The sequence below is a fragment of the Labeo rohita genome, chromosome 21 (genome assembly GCF_022985175.1).
Source record: "Labeo rohita strain BAU-BD-2019 chromosome 21, IGBB_LRoh.1.0, whole genome shotgun sequence".
NCBI lineage: Eukaryota > Metazoa > Chordata > Actinopteri > Cypriniformes > Cyprinidae > Labeo > Labeo rohita.
In genome coordinates, this window is record NC_066889.1 from 27565964 (window position 1) to 27578516 (window position 12553).

The 12553-nt window shown below is 31.5% G+C and overlaps 1 protein-coding gene across 2 annotated transcripts in view; it reads right to left on the minus strand.

Annotated features, from left to right (window-relative positions):
- The window catches only part of LOC127152774 (lipoxygenase homology domain-containing protein 1), a 35693-nt gene that overhangs the window by 14913 nt on the left and 8227 nt on the right, over positions 1–12553 (minus strand). The window contains exons 3-18 of one of the 2 annotated variants that reach the window (XM_051093619.1): positions 11114–11194; positions 10830–11014; positions 9101–9199; positions 8335–8486; positions 8129–8252; positions 7801–8051; positions 7577–7712; positions 5892–6052; positions 5587–5673; positions 5131–5266; positions 4323–4477; positions 3054–3214; positions 2701–2777; positions 2395–2591; positions 473–665; positions 88–248 (exon numbers count right to left, since the gene is read on the minus strand). In XM_051093619.1, coding sequence (XP_050949576.1) covers positions 88–248; positions 473–665; positions 2395–2591; positions 2701–2777; positions 3054–3214; positions 4323–4477; positions 5131–5266; positions 5587–5673; positions 5892–6052; positions 7577–7712; positions 7801–8051; positions 8129–8252; positions 8335–8486; positions 9101–9199; positions 10830–11014; positions 11114–11194 — 2356 coding nt within the window. Of the gene's footprint in view, positions 1–87; positions 249–472; positions 666–2394; positions 2592–2700; positions 2778–3053; positions 3215–4322; positions 4478–5130; positions 5267–5586; positions 5674–5891; positions 6053–7576; positions 7713–7800; positions 8052–8128; positions 8253–8334; positions 8487–9100; positions 9200–10829; positions 11015–11113; positions 11195–12553 lie in introns of those variants that run through there. The other variant, XM_051093621.1, reaches the window with a different exon arrangement.

Below are 12553 nucleotides of genomic sequence, written 5' to 3' on the forward strand. Positions count from 1 at the left end.
TCAACCAATGAAAAAGCATCTCTTCAGACACAACCAATCAGATTCCAGAAACATCACTTAGCTTTTACGATTTTCATATCAGCTCACCCTAAAGATCTCAGTGGTTCCTCTCTCAAAGTTGTTGGATCGGCTCTTGAGCTGTATTAGTTCGGTTTTTCCCTCCTCACCGTAAATCTGCAGGAAGACGTTCGCATTCGTCCCTCCGGCCCACACGTCTCCTGTCACCACAGTAACTTCATAATTGATCACTGTCGATTAGAAAAACAGTGATTAATCTTTTTAAATTCACAGTAGCTGGATCTAAACATGATTTTCACTAATAACAGTCATACTTTGAGTGCATATATTGAAATAGCATTGTGCCTGCAACACCAAGGTTGTGGGTTTGATTTCCAGGGAATTCAAGAACTGATGGAAATATATACTCTCTGCATAAAAGCATTTGTCATTTGCATAAATGTGAAATACATACATTTCTCTATCTCCAGCGTCTCACTTGGATAGATTTCCACCTCCACCTTTCCATCAGCCTCGTCCTTACAGAGCCAGCGGTGACTGGGGAACATGTACTGCAGCCCGTGCACCGGCACCCAGATCTGAACGCTGTCCAGGAACCAACCGGCTCGCAAGCCCTCATTAGTGTGGCCAATCAGCAACCTGTTTACCTACAGGACCCTCCCACAGAGTGGAGGGGAGTTACAATAAATACGCAAATTTGGCACATTCATTTAATATTGGAATAATAGACATATAATTGTTGTTATGTACAAATGTATAAATGATGTTTATAGCATTTTTATTGATCATATTTCATAATGTGGCAGCCATATCATTGGACAGAATTTATTGTGACATTGGATAGTTGCATGTTTTACATTTGAAGTATCTAGTACATACTTATCCTGATAGAATAGAACAGAATAGAATGTATTTAACAGAACAGAGTGAATCTGAACAAAACAAATGTGATCAACGAATAGAATAGAACAGAATAGAATAGAACAGAATAGAATAGTTTGAACAACAAAACACAACAGAACAAATGTGAACAATAAATTAGAATAGAATAAAATAGGAGTTTAATAGAATTATTTAAACAACAGAACACAATAGAAAAAATGTGAACAATAGAGTAGAATAAAATAGAATAAGTTTAATAGAATAATTTGAACAACAGAACACAACATAATAGAACACATGTAAACAACAGAATAGAATAGAATGGAATAAGTTTAATAAAATAATTTGAACAGAACACAATAAAACAAATGTGATCAACGAATAGAATAGAACAGAATAGAATAGAACAGAATAGAATAGTTTGAACAACAAAACACAACAGAACAAATGTGAACAATAAATTAGAATAGAATAAAATAGGAGTTTAATAGAATTATTTAAACAACAGAACACAATAGAAAAAATGTGAACAATAGAGTAGAATAAAATAGAATAAGTTTAATAGAATAATTTGAACAACAGAACACAACATAATAGAACACATGTAAACAACAGAATAGAATAGAATGGAATAAGTTTAATAAAATAATTTGAACAGAACACAATAAAACAAATGTGATCAACGAATAGAATAGAACAGAATAGAATAGAACAGAATAGAATAGTTTGAACAACAAAACACAACAGAACAAATGTGAACAATAAATTAGAATAGAATAAAATAGGAGTTTAATAGAATTATTTAAACAACAGAACACAATAGAAAAAATGTGAACAATAGAGTAGAATAAAATAGAATAAGTTTAATAGAATAATTTGAACAACAGAACACAACATAATAGAACACATGTAAACAACAGAATAGAATAGAATGGAATAAGTTTAATAAAATAATTTGAACAGAACACAATAAAACAAATGTGAACAACAGAATAGAATAGAATAGAATAGAATAGAATAGAATAGAATAGAATGGATGTTTAATATAAAAAATCGAACAACAAAACAGATCACAAAAGAACAAATGTAAACAATAGAATAGAATAGAATAGAATAGAATAGAATAGAATGAGTTTAACAGAATAGAGTGAATTTCAGTTTGAATAGAACAGACCCTAACAGTACAAATGTAAACAACAAATTTGTACGGGACACGATAGAATAGAATTTAACTGAATAAAGTAATTTGAACGACAGAACAAATTTAGCCAAAAGAATAAAACAGAACTAATTTGAACATAATAGAAAGAATACAATAGAATAGAATAGAATTAGTTCAACAGAACAGAATGAATTTGAACAACAGAACAAAACAACATAGAACAAATGTAAACAGAACAAATTAGAAGAATAGAATAGAATAGAATAGAATAGAATAGAATAGAACAGAACTTTAGACATGATGAATGTGCTGAACATGAACAGGTAGCACACCTTGCCAACGTCAAAGGTCTCTATGGTGAAAATGTCGGTCTGTCCCGTCTCAAAATAGTTCCCCAGGTCGTTATCGGAGACGACCAGCAGCATCTTGTTGGTGTCGCCTTTCTCTCCATACAGCTTTACGAACACCTTCGAATCTGAGCTGGCACCATTAATACTGCCTGTCTTTATCGCAATGTGATAACCAACATCTGGAAAAAACACACACGTCAAAATCCATTGTATCTAAATTTAGGTTCATTATTACATACATTTGACATTTTTATAAGTGCTGATGTTTGTACATGTGTGGTCACTCACTAAACAAACGTTGACCATCATCGGTAGGCACTAACTCTCTTACAATCTGCCCATCGTCTTCATTACGATCCAACCACCTGAGATGAGACAGAGAGAGATACAGTAGGAGAACGTGCAGGATGAGTGTGTGTGTAACTGAGCTCTCTCGTTGGTGTAGGTAGAGTTTCCTCTGCACTCATTAGTGTCCATTAGTAACCAGAGTCAGTTTTCTCAACTACATAATTGACTTAAACACCACTCTCCCATGTTCTTTACCCGGCCAGACATACGCACATATACGTGCGTACTTATACTGACAAGTGAGCTTGAAATACGCTTTAGCACACAAGCTAATGTTTGTTAGATAGTCTTGCCTGTAACATGGAAACTCGATAGATGATGCCTCAGGTTGCCCCTCCTCTCTGATCATCACCTTATCCAGGAACCAACCACATCCTCCGCCTCGTCCATCATGACCAATCCGAACCCTCTTGATCTGTCCAAGTGTGACCGCCTCTACCAGGAACTCATCATGCTGAGAAAAGAGTAAAATATATGTGAAAAATACACTGTATCGTGTTCTGTATCCCACAATGCAATGTGTTGAACTGGATAACAACTCATTATTTAATAATTAAAATGCAGAATAAATAAATAAATACATTTTTTTTTATCTCACATTGACTTTAATATGCAACATAAAGAGGTCATGTGACAGCAATGTAGCTTACAACTTTATATAAACACATTATTCAGCAATAAATGTTTTAAACATTATTAAATTGTTGCCACATGACAAATATTTTGCATATTTCATTCATTTGATGATCATCTCTGAAATAATGAGGCTATTTACTTATATATACACTAGTAAAAAGATTTTCAATGTTTTTTGAAGAAGTCTCTTCTGCTCACTAAGCCTGCATTTATCTGATCCAGAGTACAGCAAAAAAAAAGGAAATTTTGAAATATTTTTACTATTTAAAATACCTGTTTTCTATTTGAATATATTTTAAAATGTAATTTACTCCTGTGATTTCAAAGCTGAATTTTTAGCATCATTGCTCCGGTAATAAGTATAACTGAGTAGAATTTTTCGGGTTTCTTTGATTTCAGATAAATGCTGATCTTTGGATCTTTCTATTTATCAAAGAATCATGAAAATAATGTACTCAACTGTTTTAAATATTGATAATAATAATAATTGTGTATAATAAATGTTTCTTGAACAGCAAGTCAGCATATCAGAATAATTTCTGAAGGATCATGTGACAGTGAAGACTGGAGTAATGATGCTAAAAATGTAGCTTTGATTACAGGAATAAATTACATTTTAAAATATATTCAATTGAAAATAATTCTTTTAAATTTTTAAAATATTTCCACATTTTACTGTTTTTGCTGTGCTTTGGATCAAATAAATGCAGGCTGATTTCTGTTTTACAATATTTTGAAATATAATTTATTCCTGAGATGGAAAGCAGTCATTACTCAAGTCTTCAGCATCACATGATCCTTCAGAAATCAGTCGAATATGCTAATTTGCTGCTCAAGGAGCATTTCTTATTATTATCAAAGTCGAAAACAGTTGTGCTGCTCAATATGTTTGTGGAAACCATGATGCATGCATGTTTCATACTCACATTTCCTTTCTCAAACTTGTTGGCGTTGTTTTTGCTCATGAACATCAGACGTTCTCCCGTGTCTCCCAACTCACCAATGATGTTTAAATAAACGCTGGCATCTGTTCCACTTCCACTGACGTTTCCCGTACAAATCGTCACACGATACTTAATTACTGTTAAATGCCAATAAAACAATAATATAAAAACAATCAAATAAAGCTTTATCTTTGTTTGTAAAATTGCCTTTTTTGTACTGCCAACTACTAATATAATGCAGAGTTGGGGATCATATCTTAGTCCTAAACAGGTTCTTCACTGCGTCTTTGCAGTCACTTTCTTCTTATTATAAAACATTATTGATCGTTTTGGGTTCTGGAGTTGTTATGTTTTCAAAAAAAACATTCTTAATGTTTAATCATTGGTTCATTAGATTCATGTTTTGGATTTTGGGATCTGTAAAACACCAGTACATACATCTTAAAAACTAAAGAATAAAGGTTTGGTAAAACTTAAAGCCTTAATGTATAATGCATTATAAAAGTTTCTTATAATGCACCTTATAATGAATAATTGTAACCACAGTTGATACATTATAACACTTTTCAATTCATTACTTCAATATGCATTTCAAATTCGGTTGTAATTATTTACAACAAGATACAATGTATTACAACGCACATTATGAATAATTATAATGCGTTATAGCGTTTAATAACCCTTTATAATGCATTATACATAAAGGCATTAAGCAAAGTGTTACCGAAAGTTTTTGTGACACATAAAAGACATAAAAAGAGAAAATGGATGTGTTTTGCAGTTCTCTCACGTGGTAAAGGTTCTGGCACGAGTTTCCCGGTAGCTGGCAGTTCTCTAACGATCTCATTGTCATCTTCATTGATGTCCAACCAACGATTACAAACAAATGAGTATTTTTCCCTAGTAAGGGTCTTCATCAATGTCACCTTTATACAGAAAAACACAGAGAAAATAAGGAGAAAATGTTATGGCAATATCAATATCAACTTTGAATCAACCGTTTCTCCTAGAACTAAATAACATTCAGAAAGAATATAAATATATATAAAATGAATTTTTATATATATGTATAGCATAGATCATTTGGACTTTGATGAGAAATGTATGAGTTCAGACTCACTGTACAAATCGTTTTACACGTAGCTAAGAAAACACGATGCTGGCTTGGTTACGTCATGATTACAGTGTGAAATGGACAAATTGTTTCTGTGTAATAGTGCACTAGTCTGAAGTGCAGGTCTCTCACCCTGCCAAGATGCCAGCCAGAGAAAGGATGCCTCTTTTCGTGCCAGATTCTCAGCTTGCGTATCTTCCCGATATCGGGCATCTCAATCTATACCAACAGCAAGAATGTAAAATACAAAAACTTATTTTAATAAGATTCCAGATTTTCAAATTCTCGACACTGCATTAGACATAAAACATCAAACTTGTCAACTGATATTTTCTTATCCACATAGATAAATTGACACTTAAGGTATACAAATATGTTTTTGGACCATTGTATATTTATAGAATGAGACAGAAAGATAAAAACACACACAGACATACAATGAACTTGTCGCACTGTCCCTGTTCAAAACTGTCCGATTTGCTCTCGAGTTTCATTTCGTCGCTCTTGCCTTTCTCTCCATACACCTGCAGGAAGACCTGTGCATCAGTGCCGGCACCTTTCATCTCGGATGTAAAGATCCACAGAGACCAGGGGAATTCTGCGAAACACACACAAACAGACAGAAAAGATTCATTTGTGTGTCTTGATGGTGTAAGAGTCAATTCAACATTAGTTTTAAATGTTATATTTTTTTGTTATCAGAATTTCATTTTATTATTGTTATTATTTTAATTAAGATAAGCTTTTTTTTTCTATTTTTTATTTTTATTTCAGTACAGATTTTATGATTTTTTTTATTTTATATATTTTTTTCATTTTATTATTGATGTTTAATAATATAATTGTATAATTGATATTATTTTATGAACATAATTTTATTTTATTATTAATAATTATAAATACATAATTTTATTTTATCATTCTTTTTTTATAAATATAAGTTTTTTTAATAATAATGATTTTTAATATTCTTTTTATAAATATTATTTAATTTTATCACTGACTTTATTTTTATGAACATAATCATATTTTTATCATTAATCTTCTTTCCATTTCAATATATTTCATTACTGATTTTGTTTTTATAAATATACCTTTATTTTATTGTTGATTTATTTTAACATTTTTTCTAATTGAAAAACAATTTTTTATTATTTGCTTTATTTTGTTTTTTACATTATTATTTATTGTTGATTTTTTGGTAACACTTTATGATAAGGTTCCATTAGTTAATGTTAGCTAACGTACTAACTAACATGAATGAACAGTGAGCAATACATTTATTACAGTATTTATTCAAATTTGTTAATGTTAGTTAATGAAAATATAGTCGGACATTATTAGTTCATGCTAACTCACAGTGCATTAACTAATGTTAACAAGCACAACTTTTGATTTTGATAATGCATTAATAACTGCTGAAATTAACATTAACTAATATTAATAAATGCTGTAGATTATTGTTCATTCTTAGTTCATATTAACAAATGTGGTTAATTATTGTAAAGTGTTACCATGTATAACTTTTGCTAAAATAAAATAATATTTATGAATATTATTTTATTTTATTATTGATTTCATCATCAGTTATTAATAGAATTGTATTTTATTATTGATTGTATTATTTTTATGAATAGAACTGTATTTTGTCATTGATTTTAGTATTTCTTATTAATATAATTTTATTGTATTATTGATGGTACTATTTTCATGATTATAATTTTATTTTATTACTGATTTTATTTAGTGCTGTCAAAAGAATATATTTTTATTAATACAATTTATTTTATTATTCATTTTATTATATTTGTTATGAACTTACTTTTATTTAATTGTATATTTTATTATTTTATTAATACTTAAAATATTTTTTAAAAGTTTCTAAAATAATTTTATTATTGATTTAATTTTTATAAATATAATTTTAATTTTATAATTTTATTTTACAATTAAATTTAGCTTGAATACAACACAGCACTATTTCAGCACATTTAGTATCAGGTTACTCTGGACTGTAAGTGGTTAGTGAATAAAATGCAGGTCTTTACACTGCAATACAGCATGTTTAGTAAACTTTACCCCTGATTGCTTTTACAGTGAAAGAGTCTAATCATTTGCTCACTCTTTTGCTTTTTCTGCCTAAGTGAGACCATCTCATACAGTTCTCGCTCCACCAGTCCATCACCCTCATCTTCATCCAACCACCTGCCGCAGGGAAATACCTGCTCTAAACCTGTGAACGGGCAGTATACCGTCACCTGTGAGAGAAAGATAGAGACAGATCACACGTTGTATGTATGAATAAGTAATGAAAGCTTCAAAACACCTTATAGCCCCGACACACACCTTTTCGCAATACCAGCCGCAGCTAATCCCGGCGTTGTCGTGTCCGATCGTGACTCTGCTGAGCGGGCTGAGCAGTTCCAGCAGCTCCACGTTAAAGATGTCGATCTGAGCGCGCTCAAACGTGCCGCCCTCCAGGAACAACTTACCGCTGTTCTTAACACCCTTATGACCGTGCATGACGAAGTGGATCTTAGAGTTAGTGCCGGCTCCACGAATATCACCCGTCATCACCTGCACATTATACACAATCGCTACACACACAAACAAATCCAAGTAAGTTTTAATCAAATGCACTTATTCTAACATACAAACACGTGTTTGCTCTCACCCATTGGTTGTGTGGCTCCTGCAAGTACGTCTCTTTGTATTTTGCCGTCCCCTTCTGAGATGTCAAACCAGGCATTGACAGGAAACTCATAAACCTCCTTATTCCCCATGTCATCTATTACAACCTAAAACACATTATATTAATCACAAGGACAGAGACAAAGATATTCTTTCTGAAGATTTTATATGAAAAGTGCATTTGTGTACTTTATCACACCCCCAGCCAGCAGATGACCCCTTGTTATTGTGACCGATGGTGATTTTTCGAAGTCTGCCGAGATTTGGTGCTTCGATGGTGAATTTGTCTTCATTACCGCGCTCAAAATTGTCCTTTCCATCGCTGGCCAGCTTCCGCTCTCCTGCAAACATCACAGCAAGACAATGCGTCATAAATGCGTCACATACACATAGAAGCATTGACTGTTTTTATCACTGAAAATTGTAAGAAATTTGTCCAATTAAAAATAAATGAGATTATATAATAAGTATTTATAGTATTACATAGTATTTTATAATCAATAAAATCAAATGTGTATTTTAACTGTAAGAAATCCTGTATGAGCAATTAAAAAATTAAATGTTGTAAAGCAAAAGTTGAAGTAGATTCATAGCACGTTTTAGGTGGTTATAAAATAATAAAAATAATAAAATAAAATAAAATTTTAATAAAATATAAAATTAAAAATGAAACAAAAAATAAAATAAAATTGTATATAAATGAATAAAATAAAATTCATTTTAATATTAAATTAAAAAAATAATAAAAAATAAAATAATATAATATATTAAATTAAAAATGTAATTTAAAAATTAAATAAAAATAAAATAATGGTTTAACATAAAAACTTGTTTAATATTAGTACAAATGTCTAAAAATAATTACAAACGTTCTAGGCAATTACAGTTTGACCTTTTTGTGTTTTTTGCAATATATAATAACACTTACATAGAAACACAGATTGCTTTTACTGACCTGTATCCCCAAACTCTCCGAAAATATTGAGGTAGACATCAGCATCGGTCCCACTGCCTTTAGCATCCATTGTGAAGACACTGGCTATGTACTTGTTCTCTGCAATATATGAACAGACACACATTAACACATATATAAGTTAAAACCTGTTATCATAATTTTATTGCATGCACCGTGTATTTTTGGGCATTATTAAACCATGGAGCATCAAAAACTACCAGTGAGCTCTTTCTTGGAAAAAGCATCTACATCTAGTCTTTCTCCTATCTGTGAGATGTAATGTTATATTGTTAGCGGTATCTAGGAATGTTGGACTGGTGATATTGTGATCCCCATCTGAAACTCTACTCTACTACTAAATTTCTCCTAATCCTCTGTATGCAACCTGAGTCTGGTGATGCTTGTATGCATGCATCATCTATTATCATGATCGCATGACATACGTGATGTTATCTATGGTTTATATAGAGCAAGATGTGAAGTATATCTGGCGGTTATATGTAGGTTTTTATTGGTAGTGTTCTTATTTGAGAGCTGTAATATCTTATTTGAGGTGCTTTACATATGCTACAGGGCTCAATGGGAAAACGACAGTGTGTCATACAATGCACATGTGTTATTTATATAGTGTTAATGTGTATGTACACTGACTCTTCTGTCTGTTGTATATGGGCTGACTCAAGGACTGCGTTTTGTGGAAGAAAGAAAGAAAGAAAGAAAGAAAGAAAGAAAGAAAGAAAGAAAAAGAAAGAGACATGGATTTGGAATATAATGAGGATGAATACATAATGACAAAATTGTAATTTTTGCATGTCTAAATAGTAAAATGAAAAAAACGTGTATAATTAAAAAATGTTCTAGGCAATCAAAGTTTCGCGAGATTCACAGCAAAAAATAAAATAAACAGTTTAACCTAAAATCACGTTTTATACTTCATACTTACAAGTTCTAGCTGACAAAAAGTTTGACTAGACGTGTGGCACATTTTTCAGGTGATCCAAAAATAAAATAAAATGTAATTAAATGTAATTTAAAAAATAAAATAAAATAAAATAATATAAAATAAAATAAAATCATGTTTTATACTTGCAACTTGCAAGCCGACAAAAAGTTAGACTAGATAAATAAAATAAAATACAATAAAATAAAATAAAAATGGTTTAACCTAAAATCATGTTTTGTACTTGCAAGTCTAACAAATTTGTGGCACATTTTTAGGTGATTCAAAAATGTTTAATTAATTTAAATTAAAAAATACAAAAATAAAATAAAATAAAATAAATCATGTTTTACACTTGCAAGTCTAACAAAACAAAACAAAATTCTAGCCAACAAAAAGTTACATTAGATTTGTGGCACATTTTTCAGTTGATCAAAAAAATGTTAAATTAAATTAAATTAAATTTAAAATAAAATAAAAAAAATTGTGGCACATTTTTAGGTGATCCAAAATGTTTAATTAAAAAAAAAATAATAATAATAATAATAAAATAAAAAATATAATTTAAAAAATGGTTTAACCTAAAATCATGTTTTATACTTACAAGTCTAACAAAAAAGAAAATTGGCAACAAAAAGTTTGGCTAGATTTGTGGCACATTTTCAGGTGATCCAAATATTTTAAATTTAATTCTATTTAAATAAAATAAAATAAAATAATAGTAACTGGATTTGTTTATTTACTCTCTGTTGTGCAAGCATGAATTGTAAATAAAAGGTCACAACATACGTTTTGGGATGTCCATGGGGTTCAGGCTACCTAACAGATATCGGACAGTAAGTCCGTCCCCCTCATCTCTGCTCAGCCAATTGTTGCAGGCATAGAAGAATCGGAGGTGTGGCCTATTCATATCAGTCACGATGACCCGGTCCAGGAACCAACTGGCACTCATGCCTGTGTTATCATGCTCAATTCTGCATTACAGTAGGTACATCACAAGACATATATAGTTGTAACTTTTAAGATTTGTCTTAAAGATAGCTACTCATAGATGTATATGGACATATATGTACCTAATTTTCTTTATAGGGCCAACATTGTGTGTTTTGATCCTGAAGACGTCAGTCTTGTTTTTTTCAAAAGCTGTTCTGCTCCTGAAATTAACAGAAATAAACATGTGAATACACTCAAAACTAAAGATTTACTGTGACACTACGCACTGACATCTGAAACTGACTAGTACGCAAGAGTGTATGTTTATGATAAAGAACCATCTGTCACTGTCAATGACCCACATATCGCTCTACGGTCTCTTGCGCTGGCTTCGGCAAAAGCATCTCTCTAATCAAAATGCGAAATGCATGAATTAAAAATCACCCAGTATGAATTACACATCCACTCACACTGCCAAATTACTCACACACGTACACACGGACTTACCGATGCGGAGAAACCAACACACATCTCACCTGAGATCAGCACGCTGAAAACGCACCAGCAAACTTTGGAAATGATGACATTTAGACAGATTCAGAGATTCTGTTAAATATCATCTCGATTCCAAAATGTTGCATTCTGACTGTCGGACAGAATTAAAGTCCAAAAACATTTCTGTTCTATTCTGTCAAATGTTTACATACACCTTGCAGAATCTGCAAAATGTTAATTATTTTACCAAAATAAGAAGGATCGTACGAAATACATGCTATGTTTTATTTAGTACTGACCTGAATAAGATATTTCACATAAAAGACATTTACACATAGTCCACAAGAGAAAATAATAGCTGAATTTATAAAAATGACCCTGTTCAAAAGTTTACATACACTTGATTCTTAATACTGTGTTCTGATCTGAATGATCCACAGCTGGGTTTTTTTTGATCCTCAACAGTTAAACTGCATGCTGTCCCTCAGAATAATCCTTCAAGTATCACAAATTCTTTGGTTTTTCAGCATTTCTGAGTATTTGAACCCTTTCCAGCAGTGACTGTATGATTTTAAGATCCGTGTTTTCACACTGAGGACAACTGAGAGACTCATAAGCAACTATTACAGAAGGTTCAAACGCTCACTGATGCTCCAGAAAGAAAAACGATGCATTAAGAGCCGGGGGGGTGAAAACTTTTAGTATTTGAAGATCAGAGTAAATTTAACTGATTTCATCTTCTGGGAAACTTGTAAGTATCTTCTGAAGGGCAGTACTAAATGAAAAAAATACAATATTTAGGCAAAATAAGAAAAACGCACACATCTTCATTCTGTTCAAAAGTTTTCACCCCCAAGCTCTTAATACAATGTTTTTCCTTCTGGAGCATCAGTGAGCATTTGAACCTTCTGTAATAGTTAAATATGAGTCCCTCAGTTGTTCTCAGTGTTAAAAGATGGATCACAACATCATACAGTTGTTGGAAAGGGTTCAAATAATCAAAAATGCCAAAACCAAAGAATTTGTGGGACCTGAAAGATTTTTCTGAAGAACAGCAGGCAGTTTAACTGTTCAGGACAAACAAG